The 21,323-nt window shown below is 44.2% G+C and overlaps 1 protein-coding gene across 2 annotated transcripts in view; it reads left to right on the top strand.

Annotated features, from left to right (window-relative positions):
* The first annotated feature begins 2,934 nt into the window (after positions 1-2,934).
* The window catches only part of akap12b (A kinase (PRKA) anchor protein 12b), a 35,436-nt gene continuing 17,047 nt past the window's right edge, over positions 2,935-21,323 (top strand). For both annotated transcript variants that reach the window (XM_076155143.1, XM_076155142.1), the window contains exons 1-2: positions 2,935-3,255; positions 17,600-17,675. In XM_076155143.1, coding sequence (XP_076011258.1) covers positions 3,130-3,255; positions 17,600-17,675 — 202 coding nt within the window. In that variant the 5' untranslated portion in view covers positions 2,935-3,129. The remainder of the gene's footprint in view (positions 3,256-17,599; positions 17,676-21,323) is intronic.

Raw genomic sequence — 21,323 nt, 5'->3', positions numbered from 1 at the left:
AGGATGCACCCCAGGGTGCAGCATCTGTCATTAGAGGGTGTTTGGGTTGTGTACATGTGTTCACATGCGTGTGCCTGTCATAGGTGGCATTCCACACCTGCTAAGTCTGTTATTCTGTGTGCACACCGGGCAGGATCTGGCACTTTCAGTCACAGCTGTAGGAATGCACTCATTCATACAGCAGCGCTTTAACATTATATTTAGTGTACGTGACGGTGTGTGTGTGTGTGTGTGTGTAGAGACTGAAGCACCTTGTTTTGAGCTGATGACAGACATCATGACGAGGGGCCTTCAACATTGCTTTGTAACGTATCGGAAAGACTTTGCTTTGTCAATACGCAGTTGTTTTTGCTGGTATTCTGATGAGATCCGCTGTGTGTTAAGCTCTCGTCTTTTAAGGCTCCTACTATCTTTGATGGAATGACTAATTTCAGTACCAAGGACAGATCCCTCTGCATGTGTGTGGTGTGAACTAGTGCACACGCTCAGTTGACTTTAAAGAGACAATAGGTAAATGTGGTGCGTTATGTCACAGTGATCAGCTGATGTACGCCGGCTAAGCTTGCAGTCGGTGAACGTTCTTGTCAGTTGTAATACAGGCAGAGTGAGGAGGGGAGGGACGCGCACACACACACGCACACTGTGCCTCTTAAGTTGTACAACACATCTAAGGTTGTGCATTGGTTGAATCATTTTTTGTCCCTTGGAACGAATGTAAAGATATGGGAGGACGGGAACGTCTTTTAAGCATTACTGATCCGTGTGTGTGTGTGTGTGTGTGTGACCATGCTTTTTGCCTTTAATGTGCTCTTATGATTTTATGGAGCAGAGACCACGGTACATCCGCTTAGGCTTTTACGTTAATGATGAGAGCCTCCTTCCTACAGCCTTGTTCTCTTCTCCCTCCTCTGTCAGATGACATCATCATGTCTGCTCACATGATTGAGATCACCCGCCAACACAACAGTTTAATGAATGAATCAAATTTGTATGGTTGATAGAGGCTGGCGTTTTCATAACATTTTAAATTTCTAAGCAGAGATCTGATCAACTTTGCAAGAACTGAAACTATATTTAGGGTTTTGTTAGTGTGTTTTCAAGATGATAGCCAGTGTGTAATGTGTGTAAAGTACATCGTATTGGTTGCACGTTGCCAGGGTATCAGTAGTTTCCTTGATCTCATGTCCTTGGAGTCTTATCAAATCAAAAGCCCAAACGGCAATGAGACTAATCTGGATAACACAGAGGAGTGCTGAGGCTCCAGAAGATGAAGGGGACAGTAGATTGAGTTTTCTGGCTAAAATTGGATAACATTATTTAACCTTTGAAATACTGTGCGCAATTCCTTCTTAGAATTTCCTCTTATCAGTCACGTTACGTATGATTTGTATTTTATGTTACATTCCCCCTCAAAACTGAGATTTGGTATCTTTAGAAACTCACCAATAGAAGCTAGCCAGCCACTTGAAAACCCCTTTTTAAACTGTTTTGTGGTCAAGTGGGCGTGGCTTATTTTTCCGCGCAGTATATCATGAATGAATCAGTCTAACTGGAACCAAACTTACAAAAACAATTAAGTCTGTTTGTTTTAGTTTAACCTGTTCAATTGGTGATGGTGGAGTGGTACCTGCTCGGCTTTGGCAGAGGTATGAGCTCTCTGGGCGCCTGCGAGCTGTGATTGCTGGGGACCCACAGTCTGTAGGCCTGTATGAACTTGGCTTTGAGTGCTGAGGCTGTAATTGTAAAATTCCAAACAAAATGACACCAAGCTTAACCTGCATTTAGTGTGTGTGTGTGTGTGTGTGTGTGTGTGTGTGTGTGTGTGTGTGTGTGTGTGTGTCTGTGTGTGTGTGTGTGTGTGTGTGTGTGTGTGTGTGTGTGTGTGTGTGTGTGTGTGTGTGTGTGTGTGTGTGTGTGTTGTCACAAACAATAAGAGGGGGCAGTAATGATGACCACAATGCGTTTCACCCCATTAACCCTTACAGAAACCAACATGATCTGATTTCTCAGCACACAATTCATTTACAAGACAGTTTGAAATATGAGTTGCTATTTTCTGCTTGAATGTAAATTGACAAATGGGACTAAATCCAAGAGGATAAACTGCCAGGCTGAAAAATGTTGAGGATTCAAAATTGGATTGTTGTGTAGCGATTGACTGCGGTCGTTCAATTCAGCGGCTTCACCAAAGCTGCATGCAACAGCCGCAGAATGGAAGCCCAGCCATCGCCTTTTGGAAGAGTGTGTGTGTGCATGCCAAATGTTAACCAACGGATGGAGAGAGAGACAGAGCAACAAGACCCCATGGACTCCTGATAGAACTCAACAAGCATCACAATCATAGTTCACAAGTATGTGCAGTTAAACTAATAACTATATAATACTATAGAGTTTTTACAGCTTCACTCTATCAACAACCATCAGATAAGCTTAGCAGTGTACAAACCTGACACCTCTGTGTGTGTGTCAAATAGAGAGAGATAGCAGGGACAAAGCATCCTTTATTAATAATTTAGCCCCACTAGAGAGAAAACAAAATCCAACACCTATCAAATAATCCAGTTACAGTGCAAAGTATTCTGAGTGTGTGTGTGTGTGTGTGTGTGTGTCTGACAGAATGTTAAAGCGTTCAGCACACAGTGATCTGAGTCTGATTATAGGACAGAACTCAGTGGTGTGAAAGACAAACTGTGATCTGTGCAATAAACATTTTACTGCACCTCTTTTATGTCTCTCTCTCTCTCTCTCTCTCTCCTCTCCCCCCGCCCCTCCCCCTCCCTCTCTGCCCTCCATCAGCACCGCTCGCGCTCTGATGCTGCTGCAAGGCGTGCCAAGGCGCGCCTGGTCCCGCGTGAGGGAATGTGTGTGTGCGTGCGTGTGTGCATGTGTGTGTCCTAAAAGAGTTTGCTAGCCCCCTCTCTCTCTCTCTCACACACACATACACCTCATCACTCCACATCCAGGCTTCACCCCGAGGCGGAGCTGCCACCAGGACCCTCTTCTGCGTCTCTCTTTAGACGCTTTGGGATTTCTTCTTCTTCTCCGTGTGAGACTCTCCAGCTCGGCTCTACACACTACCGTCGTCATTTTGTCAACCGCAAGATTGTGAACAAGTTCTCGTTGGTGGCCATGGGAGCAGAGAGCTCAGCGCAGCGGGACGGGAGGAGCCAGGAGGATGCGTCAGCCTCAGCCTCAGCCTCAGCTTCAGCCGGAGAGCTGAAGGCGCAGGAGGGGGGCAGCGCGCTGGACTGCAAGGTAAACACCGAACACACAGTCCCGCTAAAACACACGACGCGAATCCATGGCGACTTCACCCCTGTGTATGTACGTGTTTCTTCATGTTTCTGTCCTCTTTTCTTCCAAAGTTTCCCTCTGAAACGCTGTCAGATGTGTTCACGCATACCTGTCCTCCTCCTCCTCTTCATCCTCCTCCTCCTCTTCTCATTCTGTGCACATCGCCCATGGCCGCTGTGCTGCAGCCCGGCGGTGTGTTTCTGCTGAGTACTGGGCTCGTCTTTGTCTGCAGTAATAAAACGCAGCAGCTCCGGGATTTACAGCCAAACAGGCTCATGGGCTCAGGGTCACCCAGCAACACGGTGCGTGACGCACAAGCGCACAGAGCGACCGGAAAACTGCGAGCTGCACTCAGGGATTCATTCATTCATTCATTCATTCATTCATTCATTCATCTGATTCATGCATTCATGTCACCTTCAGGAACCCTCTTATAGGACCATCATGTATATTTGCCTCTTTGACTTGGACATCAACAAACAGCAATCAAACCTGCATATTGTTTTGTCTGCCACATAAAAATATAGAACTGATATTTATATTTTTTGGAATTTAAAAAATTGCAAAAAATGTTATTGTGTGTAGGCAATGTCAATGAAACACCTGTTATGTGTGTTTTGATACTTTAATTATATTTTTCTCTTTTTCAATTATCATTTTGATTGATATTCTTAAATAATAACTAGGTTAGGGGACAGTTATGTTACAATACCTTAAAAAACCTTTAAAAAATCTAACAGAAATGCCATTAAGTGAGAAAAAAAGTCACTATAAATTCACAAACCACAATTTCAAAAACACTGACAAATCATAAAAAGTCCATTTTGTGGTAATTACAGTAAATAGCTGCATGTCAGCTGATGGTCATGTGCTCTCAGATGCATCTGACTCTCTGATGTGTGGGAGACATAATGTCAAAGCCCTGTGAAGTCAAATGAGGCATATTGACCTCTCCACTCCTGGTTACAGCTTCATAAATCAATAATCAATAAGGGGAAAACACTTTGTCAGCGAGTTTGGAGGGAAGACGCATGTTGATGTCCAATCAGGGGACTTACAGCAAAGATCCAACACGTTAAACCAACAGGCTCATTTATTTGTAGTTTAGGACACTTTCAGCACACAGGACTTAAATATTACTCATCAAGTTTATATTTTAAAAACAAAAAGCCTTCTTGGTCAAAGCTAGCATGCGTTTGTCATTGCAGAGGCTTCCTTCGGGTCGTCTCAGGCCGAGGTTGCGCCCTCTGTGTAAATTGCCCAGCAGTGTGTGAATGAATATTTGGGAAGCGCCTGCTAATGACTGTGTACATTTCACCACCTGCTGTGTTCACGCCTATTGGATTTATTGACTTTTTTTCTCCTTTTTAATTGTCAGAAGGTTATCGGGTCAGATTCTGTGGCCTGGCTCTCTTTCTGAAAGGTCACCACAGAGGTCAGATGTCACAGAGGCCGATGTTGTTCAAAGCAAAAAGGTGTAACATTTAGTCTGGCTTTGGATTGTACTTGTGTTGGAGTGTGTCGCGTGCTCAGGCTTTCACATGCTGGTGTGCGTTTGTGCGTGTGTGTGTGGTTGTTGACATCATCTGTGTGGGATGTTTTCGTTTCGAGACCCCAGCTGTTATCACAAGCATCACACTGCCCAAGCTTTCAGTCACGTCGCCAGGAACTTTTTCGATTACGAAACGTTTTAAAAACATCTTGCCGGCTTTGAGTGAGCCTATTGTGCTTTGTGATTCCAGTGGCGGCGTGGTGGAGGAGATACGGTTTGTGTGCTTAGGCCCGTGTTACCACCTGTGACGGGATGTTCAGGTTGTTCTGCACAAAGCCTCCACTGTCAGGTTTATCTACAGGCGGGAATATCCTGTCGTTTTCTCCCCAACAACGCATGGTGATTTATGTTAACATGAATCATTTCAACATTGATAACCGGACTTTGTAATTTGATGAGCTCGTGCAGAGATTATAGGATCTGGGCTAAAGTACAAATCCTTCTTTTGCAATTCTTCAACGTCACAGCCGCTCGTTTAGGAGGAATGCAGCCGAGCAACGCGGCCTTGGTTTAGGCAGAATTTGAAGGACACTACAGATGTGTCATTCCTGCGCAGAATGTGCTGCGATCCTATCAAAAAACACAATTACGCAACGACTATAGTGTGTGTACAGTGGGTTTGAAGCATCCTCACACACACCATAAGTTGTTACAGTAGAATAGAAACACTTGTTTACGTAACAGTCTGACTGTGACCTTGTACACTTGTAGCTACACATCTGAAGTGGATAATTGTAGTGTGCTTGTGGCTGAGGGTGTGTTGTGGGGAGAGAGAGGGGGGGAGTGTCTGTGTGTGTCTGTGTGTGTGTCTGTCTGTGTGTGTACGTGCTCAGATGAAACTGGTGTTGTCCTCTTGCTTGATATACAGTTAATAAAATGTCCTCCTCACTCCACGGAGGAATCTTAGCTATGCTCCTCTCCGCCGCCCCGCCCACCTCGTACACTTTCTCCCCCCCTAGCCCCCCGCAGTCGTCCCATCAGGGTTACTGCAGTGCTACATGTAAGCTGTTTTCAGTAGCCTGTGGGACGTTTCTTATCAGAGCAAAGTAAACATTATCAGTAACCACACACAAATACTCTGAATTCTTTCAAGTCGTCCTGTTTCATGACCCCAGAAGTAGCGGTTAGGTATTGAATGCTGAATCATTTTGCTGCTGTGTGTGTGTTTACTGTCACAAACGGCTCATTGATGATTTATTTGTCAATTTAATTCAACAAGCAATTTTTATAAGTGTGGATATAAGTTTGAGCATTTTTGTCTTTTGTGTTGGTCCGTGATAGTATCTCTCTCTCTCTCACACACACACACACACACACACACACACACACACACACACAGATACACACACATATATACAGACAGCAGCTGTAGTGGAGTAAAACACAGAGAGTCTCAACAAACTCATGATGTGTTTACTTCTTTCTGTTATATGCTATTTTCCACAGACAATAGCAAACACACACACACACACACACACACCCATACGTACGTCAACTTGGACACGGGACCCGTATCACATGTCAATATCAACAACAGGTGACTCCAATGACCGCACGTTGTCTCGTACTGTATAATGTCACGTAGGCCGTTGCGTTCCTTTGTAACGAGCGGCGGCTGATCAGACGCTGCGATGACACTGATGATTCTGTTCAGCAGAGAGAGGAAGAGAGAAAAGAGTGGGGGGTGAGGGAGGGTGGGTGAAGGGGTCAAACAGAGGAACCATTGAGGATGAGGAGGGGTGGGGGGGACAAGCCTGGGGCCTCCGTGTGCGGCGGCCCACAACAAGAGGAAGGGACCAAGAAGAGGGTGGCAAGGGGCGGAGCAGCAGTTTGTGTGGGCAGGGGAAGACGAGACATGGGGGAGAGAGAGAGAAAGAGAGAGAGAGAGAGAGATTAATATTGATATAAAATATTCTTGTGACAACATAATCAAACATTTCACATAAAAAGTAATAAGAATATAGAATACTTTAAGATGAATGTGAGCAAAGCTGAATCAGATAAAGCAGCAGAGACCAGTGAACTACAAAAATTATATATAAAACAAAATTGTGAAATGAGATAAAGCCAGAGACAGAAACTTAAAGGAATGTCAAATATTGACCTGTAAAACAAACAGACACACACACTAAATATTTACAGTCATCTGATTTCTTTCTCAGTCTCGGTGTAGAATAACAAACCGGCCAAGATAAACTATTAATCAGCACATTTGTTTACATGAACGGCAAATCTAAACACATGCTCTCTTTGAGATCGTAAAACGTCCCCGCTGGCCTCTGTTTGCTGCTGCAGACTATCCAAACATCCAACAAATATAAAGCGGATAATCAGCGGTCAGGTTCTGCTTTGCGGCCCAGCAGTCGGACTGATATCACGGCGGGTTTTATGATCAATCAGAGGAAACGAAACAGGCAGGAGGATTCAATGAGTTCCTGCTTGGGGGAGGAGAAGCTCTAACTCCACTAATCAAGTTAGAAAACAGAGTCAGCCGACAAACGTAACTCACTTACAGTTTGCGGAGTGAGACGTAGTGTGTGTGAGATGACGAACCAAAGCCCTGCTGTGCATTTCACACAGTTATCTAAACAATGGTGAAGAGTGTTGCATTTTGTTTAACAAGGAGGCTTTTCTGGGAATTCTGCACGATACAGAGACATAAAAATTAGTCAACAAGACGGTTGAGTGTCATAATAATCATTCAATAAATATGCATCCATAGCACTTTTTGGGCAAATTACTGCAAAAAGCTTTTGAAAGTTCCAGGTGCTCATAAACAAGACGAGCTATAGTGTCACACAAGCAGCACATCTGATAACAACAAACATGGATAGAATTCTCTGTACAATTGCAAAATGTCGACCTGTAATTTCGTTGTCTGGATGTGAACAGGCCTGTGATGATTCGGCTCTTCTGTTTACATGAGGGTGCAAAATGCAAAAGCGGTAAATAAAGCAGGTGCTAAGTGAGGACGTTGTGGTGGCAGAGCCTCTAATCATAATGATGGATTTGGACAGAGCAGCTGAAAGAGTCCCAGTGGGGCCGTTCGGTCATACGTTCACGCCACAGGACGACGCCTCCTTAGAGGCTCAGGGAGGGGCAATCTTTCCTCGCACCTGCACCTTTCGAGCTCATCGCCGCTTGCACGTGTCCAGTATGTGGCGCACAAAGTGGATCTGTACGTTTGAAATCAGATCCAAACGTTTCATCATCTCTTTGACGTCCCTCGAAGCTGCAAAGGCGCTCAGATGCATAAGAGCTCTTAAAGTCAGAGTGTGTGTATAGGCTGTCTTCTTAAGTGAATGTATGACAGGTCCACATTATCTCTCCAAGCTAATGCAGTGTTTGAACCCAGAGGGGCATTAGGATATAATGTCATAATCTATAACCTCATTACACAGAGACGTCAAAGAAACCTGCAATTTTTCTTCATTCTCTAAGAGATCAAAATAATGAGGTTTGAACACAATGTTCCATAACATAATTATGATCCAATTATAAGAAAATGCCAAGTGTGTTTCCCAGGTACTGGTTGAGCTCTGTTTTCTGTGCTTATTTATATTTAGCGTATAAAGTTATTAAGTTAGGAGTCCTGCTCTAGTTTAAGCAATTTAATGGATAAATGAGCTTGAAAAATGAGCCGGGAGCTCTGCAGAGCTGCCAGGGAAACTAAAACAATCTGTCTGACAGCCTCACGTGTAATATTTCTCTGTGTAACCCCAAAGAAAAACAGGGATTAAATCTGTTAGACAAGTGTGAAAGATTGCAAATGTGAGATTCAAAAAAAAAGATTTACACATATTATGTAAGCTTCTTCAGTGTTTCATCTCTTTGGACGTTGTGTTTACGTGTTTGTATTGAAGCCATTTTTGGGGGTACATTGTTTCCTACGCTTGATCAAATTAGTGATTAATTAATGGGGACAAATTGGGTGAGAGGAACAAAAGAGCTCCAGTTCTTCGTTACCTAATACACACACACACAAGCGCACACACGCACAAGTGTTCTTTCACTGTTACTGAACAGATAAAATGTAACAAACAACAACAAACTGTTTCTCCTCTAGCAGGGAAACCCATGATGGATGGATGGATGGATGGGGCAGGATGATAGATGTATAGATGAATGGATGGATGGTCGGTTGGTCGGCTGACGACTGGGACGAGTGGATGATCAATAGAAGGATGGATGATTGGATGATTGGGGGTATGGATCAATAGATGGATGGATGTCAAGGGTGAACTGGATGGATGGTCAGCATGTAAATCAGTAAATCTCTGATAGTCCTCTGTGTGTAAAGTTGTGGGTTTTGTGGTGAAATGAGGACTCTCAGATGACAGCCGTGTGTGTGTGTGTGTGTGTTCCCTTTTGCTAGTGGATGATTGTGATGTGTTATTTTTTCAGGTCAGCATTTTGCAGAGGGGAGCTGAGTCCCTCCTCCTGTCGCTATGCCAACACTTGGCTCAAAATAACCCTTTACCAGAGACGCGACATCATGCGTCTCTGGGGACTTGCTCCCCCTCCATCCCTCTTTTCGTTTATCGTTGTCCTCCTTTGGCCCCTGTCATCTCTCTCTCTCTTCTCTCTCTCTCTCTCTCTCTCTCTCTCTCTACCTCTACATTCCTTTGCTTGATATTTGATGATGAGACGCGACATCATGCGTCTCTAGGGACTTGCTCCCCCTCCATCCCTCTTTTCGTTCATCGGCTTCCTCCTTTGGCCCCTGTCATCTCTCTCTCTCTCTCTCTCTCTCTCTCTCTCTCTCTCTCTACATTCCTTTGCGTGATATTTGATGATTGCCCAGTCTGAAACCATACCTTACCATTATAGTCCATTCCTAAAGCTTAAGAAGAAGACGAAGAAGAAGAATCAGAGCATCTTCGTCCTCCTTCCGGTACTTTCAGGGCCCAAGGACACAAAATCCTTTATTATTCATAGTATGCTGCTCATTCCCTCCCTCTCCCCCTCTGCCTTGCACTCGTTCACCCTTTCCTTCTGACTCACCCCCTCTGCTCTCACTCTCTCTCTCTCTCTCTCTCCTGCACACACACACACACACAAACACACACACATCCATTTTTCATCAGCGCTGGTCCTGATGCAGCACTATCTGCTCCCAAAGCACAGTAGAAGATGTGTGACGTCAACATGTGCGCGCGCGTGTGTGTTTTAGTGTGTGTGTGTGTGTGGGAGGGAGGTGGGCCATTTGAAGGACACACAGTGAATCACTGCTTGACTGCAGCTGCTCTCTTGCTCAGCAGACTCATGCGGGGCGGCGCAGCTTCTGTCTTCTGTGATTTACTGTGTTAACTCGTATATCACACACACAAACACCACCGCATTACAGTCACAAACACTGACCTGGAAAACAAAAAGGAGGGTCAGATCACGCCTGAAAAATATTTAGATTATAAAGATTCTCACATTTAATATGGAACCTAATCAATCATTGACAATCATGAGGTTTGAGGACCTTGAGAACCTTCCGAAGGTCCCACAGCACCTGAGCAGCAAGTTTAAGAAAGGCATAAAAAAAATATTGGATACAGCCTCAACGCATTTAGAAACAGGAGTTGTTTCATTTCAATGGCGTCTTATGATGCTTGGGTGCAAATAGGTTGATCTGATCAGATTTCTATATTGATTTCATTATGACTAATCCGCATTAGGATCATCATGACAACAAGATACAATGAACTAACATGTGCCTGTTTAGACTCCTTTATTCTATTAGCAGACCAAAGTCCGCTCTGCCTCAACTCTGTTAAGCGGACGAGTGTGTGTGTCGCGAAGAGAGGGCGAGTTCCACTGTGGAGCCGCTTGTAGTGTCGAGTAAACAGATCTGATTTCTTTCACATGTCTCATATTATTGCGCGATAACATCAGCGTGAGAAAAACCAATAAACTTCTCTTAACGGCCAAAATAGTCCGGTTTCAATTCGCCCCAATTGTCGTAATGTTGTAGATTAACCCCGAGCAGCAGACATAACACATTTCTGTCCATGTTGCTATCAGCGAGCTTTTAAAATCAAAATAATATGACCGACACGTACTGATGTTCTGCCATTAAACTGTCTTAGGATACATCATTTTGGAAACAGTTCCTTTCCTCTTGAGAGAAATCAAAGCTGTCGCTGCCTCGTCAAAACTCACGCCATACATGTAATAATACCAGAGAGTAACTGCAGGAACTGAAGAAGTATATTATCAACGTCTGGTTTAAGTGTCTCGCAAATTGAAGCCATGCGCCCCGAGTGTGCGTATGTTCGCCAGACGCCGCCTTGAACCGCTCGTCATCTTTGTCACGGATGACTCCAGAGCCGAGATCCTTATCGCGGCTCGGAGATAATTTAGGAGTCATGACGGGGGGGGGGGGAGCGGTGGAGGGGCTAGATTTGTTATTTCAACCCAGTGAGAGAGGCAAGCGCCTGGGGTCAATTGCTGGCCAGCCTTGGGTTAGATTTTTTTTTAAATCCTGTCCTGGGGGGTCCTTCCTTTTCCCCGCAACCAAGCTGTTGTTGTTGTTTGGCTCGGTTGGCATCGGCACAGCAGTTGTTAGGATGAAGGGACGGAGGCGATGAAAAACAGACAAAGTCGTGGGAGGTATGGAGACCGGACAGAGGTCAGAGAGGAGGAAGAGATGCACTGATGTAGGTAGAAGGAGTAGAGGAGCGTTTGGTAAATAACAGGTGTGTGTAAACGAGACAGCTCTTGTCTTCACTTGTTCTTTTGTTGTGTCTTTTATTCAATTCAGTGTTCCTCTCGTATAATCCAGTTAGGTTACATCACATCACGTGTGTGAACAAGGCTCAGATCTCACACAGGCCCAGCACGCAAACACACACACTGAAGAACTTCCATACTTTCTCAGTGGCTTCTTGTGTGGATTGTCAAGTCTGACCTGAGTAAGGTCTTGCAGGTCATTTTCAATGTTATGGGATTGTGTGCAGATTTGAAACATTCCTCTGCGAGCCCACGCAGTCAGTTCTGTCTGCCGTGACGCCGTCCAACTTTCAGCCATTTACTGAGATAAGCTAATAGGAAAGCTGGCAGCGACACTTCCATACACACACACACACACACACACACATTAACGTAAAGAGTAAGAGAGATTTTCCATATACAGCGTATCTTGTGACCGCCTGTGTGCCAATGTAGACTGGACCCTCAGATAGCTTCAACAGATGGCTCTTCTTATTAATGCCATCATAAATAAGATCACACAGTTGGAATTTAAATGTAAACCTGCGCTGTGTATACAGTTGAAGAGGACTGGAAGGCTGGAATGAAAGAGGGGATGCCAGAGGACAAACACAAAAGGGAAGAGGAGAAGTAATACACAGCTGTTTGGGATTGATCCACCCGTATGTCTGTAGGCAAAGACGTCCATTTGCTGTGCGTTATGTTTGTATAAACTAACTGTCTCGTATGTTTTTATGAGCTGTAGTATGTAACATTGGCGATTCAGGAACATTTCAGCTCTTAAAGCAGGATTGGTGCAGTTTGAAGCAAAGTAACAAACAAAGAACAAAGTAAAGAAATCGTTTCCAAAGATCTTGCCTTTTTTATCGGAACTCGGGGTTACTCGTAACTAGGAGCAACATGGAGAAGAAACTTTAAAAATGATGTATAAATGTTTTCACGTGCTTTGAAACTTTTGACTACATTAAGATGATGGAGGAAATCAGCTTCTTCAAGTGAAATCAGTCGCTAATGTGTTTGTAAATCAATACTTTAATGCCGTTCTTGAGCACTGAACATATGGAAACTCCGTCTGTCCGTCTTGTGATCTAATCTAAGACTCGTCCGTTATTGCTCTGCTGTCTGGCCCCCACACACACATAAACACAAGCGCAGGTATACACACATGGGCACAGGAGCGCGGCCTCAGCACCTGAGCAGCAGAGTTAATGGATCGTGTGGAGACAGTGAGAGTGTTCTTCAGGGGTCTTGTCAGGCTTTGATCTTTGGTATGTACTGAATGTGGGGGTCAGGGATAATAGATTGGGGGCCGGCAGGGGTGAGGAGACATGAAGGGAAACGGGGAAGAGGGAGTGGGGTCGGGGGAGCGAGGGAGGCAGACATGGTCACTACAGTGTAGTCGCCTGGAAACTTGCGTCCTCCTTGCTTCTGTTGATGGCGTACGATGCATCAGCGCGGTTGTTTACATCCTCCCTGACATGGCCGAGCACTCGCACATTTGATTGACATGCCTCTGAGGATAGATGAGCATATGAGGACATTAGGTTAGCATTCTAAGATATGTAACAAACCAATAAACTCCGACTAAGTTGCTCCATAGCACCTCTAGTGGCTAAAAGCTCCCTGGGGGGAGGGAAACATTTAAGTGGATGATTCCAACAGACTTTCATTTACTTTATTGTCTAAGCTTTTTGGCAGAGACCAAACAATCCCTAAAAGCCAAACTCCATCCTCTCTGTGAAATTAAAACAAACACTTCTAAATGATGTGCCTGATCTATAGGTCTGGCTCCAAGGGGATGATTGACTGAATGTAAAAACATGCCATTAATATGAATCACTCCCCTGGTGCGTTCATATTTTCACTCTCCTCCCTTCTCCTCTCCTCTCCTCTCCTCTCCTCTCCTCTCCTCTCCTCTCCGTGTGCTGGCTGGCTGGCTGGCTGCTTCTCTTATTTTATGTCCTGCTCTCTATCTCTGCATCTCTTGCTTTCACCTCCTCCTCTTCTCCCCCAGTCTTTATCTTTCCACTCTCCATTCCCTCTGCAACAGCGGCATCCCCCCCTTTCCTCCTCCTTCGCTCTGAGACTCTATCCACACCTTGGAGGTCAGAAGTCAGGAGGTTAACTGTCACGACGGAGCTACGACCCCACAGAGAGTCTTTAACCTGTTATCTCTCTGGCGCTGTGCTCTTGAGAAGAAATAAAAACGTGATATCTGATGTTACCCAACTACAGAAAGGTTCTCAACCTGAACGCACCTGGACCACAGACTCGTCCATGATGTGACCTTTGCTACGAGTCGCTGTTTTACCTCAGCAGTTTCATCGTTAAGGTTTTATTGTTCTGTGTGCTTCTTCAGCAGGCACATATTCATGACTTCTCTTTCTGTGTCATTGTTATACAATGGTGGTCATTTCCTGGGGAAGGCTCTCCTGATAAGACTGACTGTACCTGATATCTGCTTTTTGTACAGCAAGGATTTTGCATTCCTATAATCCCCTCATTACTAAACCAGGACCTCCCAGTCTGAGAGGATGTGCTTCCGGTGTGGGGCATTCCCAAAAAGGTGCGAACGCGGTAGATTTCGAACATTGCCTCCACCATTGAGTCAGACAAGACAAAGTTGGTTTTCTTCATGTTGCTCACTGCCACTACTCATTTTATGTGTATTTACTACCATAATAGAGACAAACCTGTTGTGTAAATCCGATTTGCACGTCACCAAAGCCCTTTCTACATCCTTATTATCGTCCTTGTATTTTGCCAGCTGCCTCGTCCTGCTCTCTTCCATTAGCTTCCCTCGCCTCTGCCCTGCTCTACGTGTTTGGTTTTAAGGGCTATAAATCTCCTTGGCTGGCCCTTTGTTGAGTGATTTAGGAGACAGCAGGTCGTCTCTCTCCTGGCCCCGTCTGGCTCTGCTTTTGAGTGCAGAGATTTAAAATACAGAAAGAAAAGAAAAGTGGAGGCAGATAAGAGGGAATAAGAATTAAAGGCAAATTAAGGAATAAAAGTGAGTGCAGGAAATCAGTCGGAAGAAGGGGAGAGTTCAATCTCCTCCACTGGGGCTCTGATCTGTTACGATTGCTTTGAGTGTGTCAGAAGATGATGTGGAGTGGGCTACAGGTGACAAATCGTTGCCATCTTATCTGACTTCCACTTTGACCTGATCGTGTCTCTGTTCACGAACTCTGGATCATTGTGCCCAAAGTTCAGCTCTGTGTCATGAAATCAGGAACGTGAACGAGTGTGTGCTTCATCATTTGTCGGCTCATGAGAAAAAAATGTTACGGCCGTAATTTCCTGTGTTTTGAAAGGATTTCCTCCCCGAGTAGGAAGTAGGAAGGAAGATAGATAATTTTCTGGGTGTTTTCAACAAATATAGATTGAAGACAACCAAGGGGAGGTACCAGATGTAGAGAGGAACAAAATACACGACCGTGACAGTGGTTTTCGCCCTTGCACGACTTGTCTGTTTGACCTAACACTTTTACTTCGTATCAAGTGTACCATGGCATCAAGTGGCAGAGTAGTTCTGCAGGCCAACAACCACCTAATGGGTGTGTAAACACTCAAGCAAATGAGTCCACAGAGAGAGAGAGGAGAGACAATCATCCTTTGTGAGGACTCAATTGCTGCCTCTTGTGATTAATGAAGACGAAAACAAGCAAATAGAGCTGAAAGAGGCTGTATGCAAAGAGGTTGAACGTCTTCCGAGGCTTTGTGTTCTTATTTAAGGGGTTTCACATTAGGCTACTACCTAAACATACTGTATGTACACACACTCATGCATGCACAAAACTGAATTAGTGAATACAGGCAATGTAAAAGACCAAAAACAGTTTTTCTCTGTTGTTTTGTTGAGTTAAAGCTATGCAGCCGGTCCTTTGTGGACTCGTGTAGTGATTCTACGTTTGTCTTAATGTCTGTGTGGCAACGTGGGGACCAAGCGTATAATTTGATGCATGTTTTTTTGTTTGTTTTTTTGACCACGCAGAGTTCAAAAATGCACAACTGGCAGTGAATCGTCAACACACACTGTCTGGGAATTCAGCGGTGACCCTCTGTGTTACTGTACCAGGTCAGGGCTCAGTTCAGCTTCAGTTCATTCAGAAGATAAAACAGAAGCTGGAATTCTTATCCGCACACACGCTCAGTAATCTCTTTGGGTCGACTTTGACTCTTTCCACAACCTTTATTTGGTTACCGAAGAATTGCTAAATAAATGTTACCAACGGTTACAACAAGGTGAGATGTTCAAAGCCTCATTATGCTTCAGTCGTATTAGCATAGCACCTTTTGCTACTGTGAAATTTGGGGGGTTGATGAGATCAGTCAGTGGTAATCAGGAAGCCACACTACCTACACATACAGACACACACACAGACAGACAGATATATATCCAATCCAACTAATTTAATGTAGTTACGGTCTTATTCCAACAAAACCGACAAAGAGGTGCAACATTTGGGTTCATGTGACCAATCACCTCCTTGGAGCCTTCACCGTTGTGCGAATGTAATAACGCCACCTGGTATGCGGAAGGTCAGATTGAGAGCCAACTGTGTTTGCACCCTCACCAAACATACACCAGGAGTACCTCAACAGCACACGAGTAGCTTTACCATCACCATTACACGTCTTACACGTCTACATAAATGCACATATGCTGGTGTGTATTTTTGCCAAAGCTGCTCATTCATCCACATCTGAAGCATTCCAGTCATCCCAAACACTTCCGCCTACCCTCCGACAGCCTTCCTTCCTTTTTTTTAAACCATGCTGAGATGATAGCAGTGGCGTTCTGACTCGGGCGTGGCTTCTTGTGGGGGTGAGAAGAGCTGGATGAGGTAACTTTGGGACAGACAGTGAAGAGTCAGGGGGGGTAAACCAGGGCAGGTGTTAGTGGGTTTGCCCGTGATCTGTGGAATCTTTGGTTGAAGAGGGCAAGGAATGCTGGGAATGCCAGTCATGAGGTAGACCAGAGAAGGGCGGGGTCACTGCGGGTCGTGAGGTCAGCTGCTGGCTCACACACCAAATCTGATGAGAGCTTCCAGAGGCTTTAAAGGGACATAAATGACACCACTAGCCACGCATGTGTGTGTCTATGTGTGTGTGTGGGCTTGTGTGTGTATGTGTAACGGAAAAACAGTCATTATTTCAGCCTGGAATTTTCTCCAAGGTCATGAGAGTCATCCACATCTTTGATTATAATTCCAATTTCCGCTTCAAAATTGAGATTTGGCTTTGGAAAAACACAACACACTTCAACTTCTAAGCATTGTAATCCATAGTCTCCGTTTTTGTGTGTTTCCAATGGAACACACACATCTCTTCTGTCCGTTGGTGTTCCCAGTCTTCCTCCCAAGGGCTAACCAAAACCGCGTGGGGCAGCACTTTTCGCGTTGCCCAATACTCAGCTCCCCCTCCTTCCATCCTCCTCTTCTCACTTTCGTCCCTCTGTTTCCCGTCTTTTTGTACTTCCCTCCAGCCTGTCCACAGCAGAGTTGTCCCCTCTGTAGTGTCATTTTTCAGGGCTTTCCTAAAGGAGTTTTGGGCGGGTGGGAACGGAGCCGGAGGTGTCCATTAGTTAGATTAGCAGCTCTGTGGGGAGGCTCTGGTTCCCTCTCCCCTGGTCCGAACAGACAAAGCTCGGGCCTGCCCGCCATTGTACGGCTGTCAGTAGGAGCTGGTTCCTGCCAAAAAAAGAAGCTCTGTGAGGACCAAGATCCACTGATAAGGCTGCAGTCAGTTTACCTGTGTGCTGTTTACACACTCATAGTGCACCGGACTACCAGTTTATTAGGCACACCTGTACAATCCAGTGGATTGTGGTAGAATGGGAACGTTTACAGTTTTGGTGTGTTTTTAAAGAGGATGTATCATTCTTTTGAAATGGTCAAACACTTTGAGGTTAAAAGCCTGAAGCAGCACAGTTATCGCCCGTGTGTCACTACATGCTGATGAAATGTGACTTTATATTGCAATGATCAGGATTTAAACTCTAAAAAAAGTAAAGAATCTCACTAAATCATTTCTCTATCTCTTCTTTAGGCTCTGCAGAAGAACGGACAGATTTCCAGCATGACCAGTCTGAACGGACACTCAGAGGACGACACGCTGGCAGAAGGTGTGTGCACGTGTCAAATGCTGTCTGTTCTGTTTATTTACAGTGTGTGCCTGTGGGAGCTGGTCTTGTTGTTGGTGAGGGGAGTGTTTGTGTGTGTTTGTGTCTGGGATTTTCTACTGTTTCTTCAGTGGTGGCAGAAGGTAAGCTTGTGTTTGTGTGAGGTCGTTTTTCAGAGTGAATGCCTGTGTTCTCTCCAGATTCTTGTCTGCCGATGTCTGCGCGACTCTGCAAGATCCGCTTGATCCTAAACTAATCTCTCTGTCAACACATAGGGGACACCTACATCGGTTTTGCACAAAGGACTCCCCTCCAACACACACACACACACACACACGCCACACACACACTCATACCACACATGCTGTCTCTCTAAATTAGTGGTCTGATGCCCAAATCTTTTCGTCTCAGTATACATACCTGTGTCTGCAATTTGAGAATGAAGGATGAAACATTTTGTAAATCAGTATCTGAGCGAATCATTGGCCTTTACCTCTGCCTTTGAAATTATTTTCCCATGGCTGCCGTGTAAATGAACATGTGCACCAACCTGCGCTGTCCATCTGCTGCAGTGACCTCCTATCTCCGAGCCACAGTTTGTTTATTGTCTTTGCTGTTTCCAATGTGTCTCCATCAATCTGGGAGGGCTGCAGGGGCGTGCACACCCTCACTAAATATTTAGCAGGCCATGACCTGGGCCCCGCACAAAGCAACCTGCGCACTTCATAATATGTTATTGCTCGCAGGGAGGAGTAACTCTATACTACATAAAACATGGAGATATGTCACATACCGCTCTGTCAAATAACCTGCTTAATAAGCTATTTAATGAAGCGATTCTGTCTGTTTATAAAGTAACCCTATATGTTCTTTACAGCACAGATACAGTGTGTGAGTTGACGTGGTATGTAGACCCCTACAGGCTAATCCAGTTGTTGAAATAGTTGCTTCTGTGGACATGAATTGTAAGTTAATTAGTTCTGTGGAGAAATATATGACAGAGAAGGAGGGGGAACCCCAGATTTAACCTGTGTGGAATGCTTCACTTTGGTGCACTTAAGGAGGCACAAATAGACACTGCAAACACTGAATCAGCTGTTTTCACTTACACAACACCAAGTCTTTATGTAAACTGGTGATGGTACGTTTTCTATAGGGTATATACGTACATACATACATTACATGCAGATTTACAGGCCAAAATACTTCCCCTAAAAAGGGTTTTATCATTTGTGTGTAAAATGTATGATGGTAGAATGTACTTCAGGCTCATCTCAGTCTAATTTCATTGATCATATCTGCCCTCCAAATATAATCAGAAGTATTAACGTGCTCGGAAAATACAGTATGCTTAAATCATGCAGCTCTTTCACCCCCACCCCTGTTTCGACAAGAATCCTAACCCCATCAGAGAAGTGAAGAAATCCTACAAAATACTCAAAGTTAATACATTATTATAGTTTGGGGATGAATTGATGTAGCCTGAACTTACAACTATATGGCTGTCTCCATACAAAATTAGGAACTAAGTACGACACCCAACAATACGGCGTTGTTGTTGGAACCAAAATAATCCTCATTTCCAGTTTCCTGTATCTTTTAGAATAAATGCGCTTTTAATGCATATATTACACAACCTATTTACTAAGAGAACAAGCACTACAGCGTTTCTCTACACTATAGAAATATACAGTATTTGTAGAGACAGGTGCTAGAAGAAACAGAAGGAAGATGAAACTAAACATATCTGTGATGTGAAGGGGATATTACATTCAGAAAGTGTAGGGAGCTTATTCAAACACAGTTTGTCTAAATTGAGTCTGTATGTTTATTCTGTTGTACGTAAAGTCTGCGGCCGTCTAATGTTTATTGTCTCACCTAAGGCCAGAGTTATGTCTGATGTGTAGTTCTGAGTTTTGGACATGTAAGTGGGTCCGCATACATACAGGGGTTATGGGAATCTGTAGGAGGCACCCAAAAGTTTCTGTCTAGACACCTTACAGTACATAAATACACTATACCACCTATAAATCATACATGCCTGTCAGACATGAATACATGTGTGTAGAAATCACATGAATGATTATAAGAAAACATATTGTGATTTATTTTGTCTTGCTCCCCTAACCAGGTGTTTCTGGTCTGAGAGTGGAGCATAACACAACTTATTCACTGATTAGGACTACAGAAAATAGACTATACATCTGAAAATGTCGTTTAAGTATTGCTAGAGGCCTACAGGTCATCCTGCTCTTTACACGAGTACAACTGATCAATTATTGGAGAACCTCATGAAAAACAAAGCTTGTTCAACAGAAAACAAATGAAGCTGGGAGGAACGGTCAAGGCTACAGATGAAAGGACTGTCAGGGAGTGGAAGGAAGGGAGGTGGACAATACAAAAGAGAGACGATAGGAGGGTAGAGGGTATTGAGGGGTACTCATCCCACCACTGATGTGCCCAACATGGAGCCTGATAAAGACTGTGATGCATTGTGGGAGACAGGAAGAGAGGAGGAATCTCTCTGATAACAATGAAAAACAGCAAAGGACAAGCTGCACATCAAAGAGTAATGCATGAAAAAACACAAAATTGCGCTAGGGGACACTTAGACAAACACACAACCATTATCTCTCTATCAGCTATACCAGAGTGTTTACGTTGCAGAACCAGCCCAGTGGTGAAACTCCACACCCACACAATGGCTGCCTGGTTCACTGTGTAAAGCTGCTTAGAATAGGACACCGCACTCACTGTGTGTAGTCATGTTACTGTCTGAAATACAGCTGTAAACAAAAGAGGTGACCAACCACCTACATGAGCAGCTCATTTTTACATCTCAAATAAATTCATTTTTCCAATCAATTAATGTAAAATTATACAGTTAAAGTTATTAAAGTGCAGAAAATGATTATGTACAATTATTTTAAAGTCAATTTGGCGATGATGAGGAACAGGTGAGGCCAATCAGGAACAGGTGAACCTAATCAGGGCGTGGCAAACAGTTGCACAGGTGGGAAACACACAAGGGCAGGAAATGAGGAGAGGTGAGTACAACAAAATAAAACAGGAACAAGAGAGCAGATGATTCAAGAATAGAAGTGTGACATAAGCAGTAGGGCGACCAAGACAAGTTGCACTTAAATTTAGGCTATTGGTCATATCATGAAAATATTATCCGGGTAAATAAGAATGGAAAATGTCCAAAACAGCCTCGCTCCTAATCCGAGCTCAGACCATTGCTTTTGGTCTTTGTGTTCTGTTGAAAGGAGGGACAGAGGGAGGAAATCAAGTGTGCATGTACTCTTTGGAACCACTCTGATATGTATAAAACATGACCCAGCTCAAATATATTTATGTAAATAATTCATGTTAGGCCTGTTTCGGTGCCAGACGGGCTGAGGATGTACTGACAGCCTGTGGCGAAGGAATACAGAGTTTACACCAGGTTATTAGACAGAAAGGGACTGAATAAATATTATGCACAGCTGCAGCTTTGTGAGAAACAAAGATGCTGCTCTCATAAAGAGAAGAAAGGCGTTACCCTTTCCATTGTAGTTCGAATCTGGCAAAACTCTCTCTCCCTCTGTCATCATATGTGCAACAGTAAAGTTATATTATTTAAATATCCTTATCTGAGCTTCTCGCACG

Source organism: Genypterus blacodes, unplaced genomic scaffold (genome assembly GCF_046128005.1).
Source record: "Genypterus blacodes isolate CSIRO-AG114 ecotype Tasmania unplaced genomic scaffold, CSIRO-AGI_Gbla_v1 ptg000064l_1, whole genome shotgun sequence".
Classification (NCBI taxonomy): Eukaryota; Metazoa; Chordata; class Actinopteri; order Ophidiiformes; family Ophidiidae; genus Genypterus; species Genypterus blacodes.
Note: the sequence above shows the minus strand (reverse complement) of the source record. Positions and strands in the feature narration are given on the sequence as shown.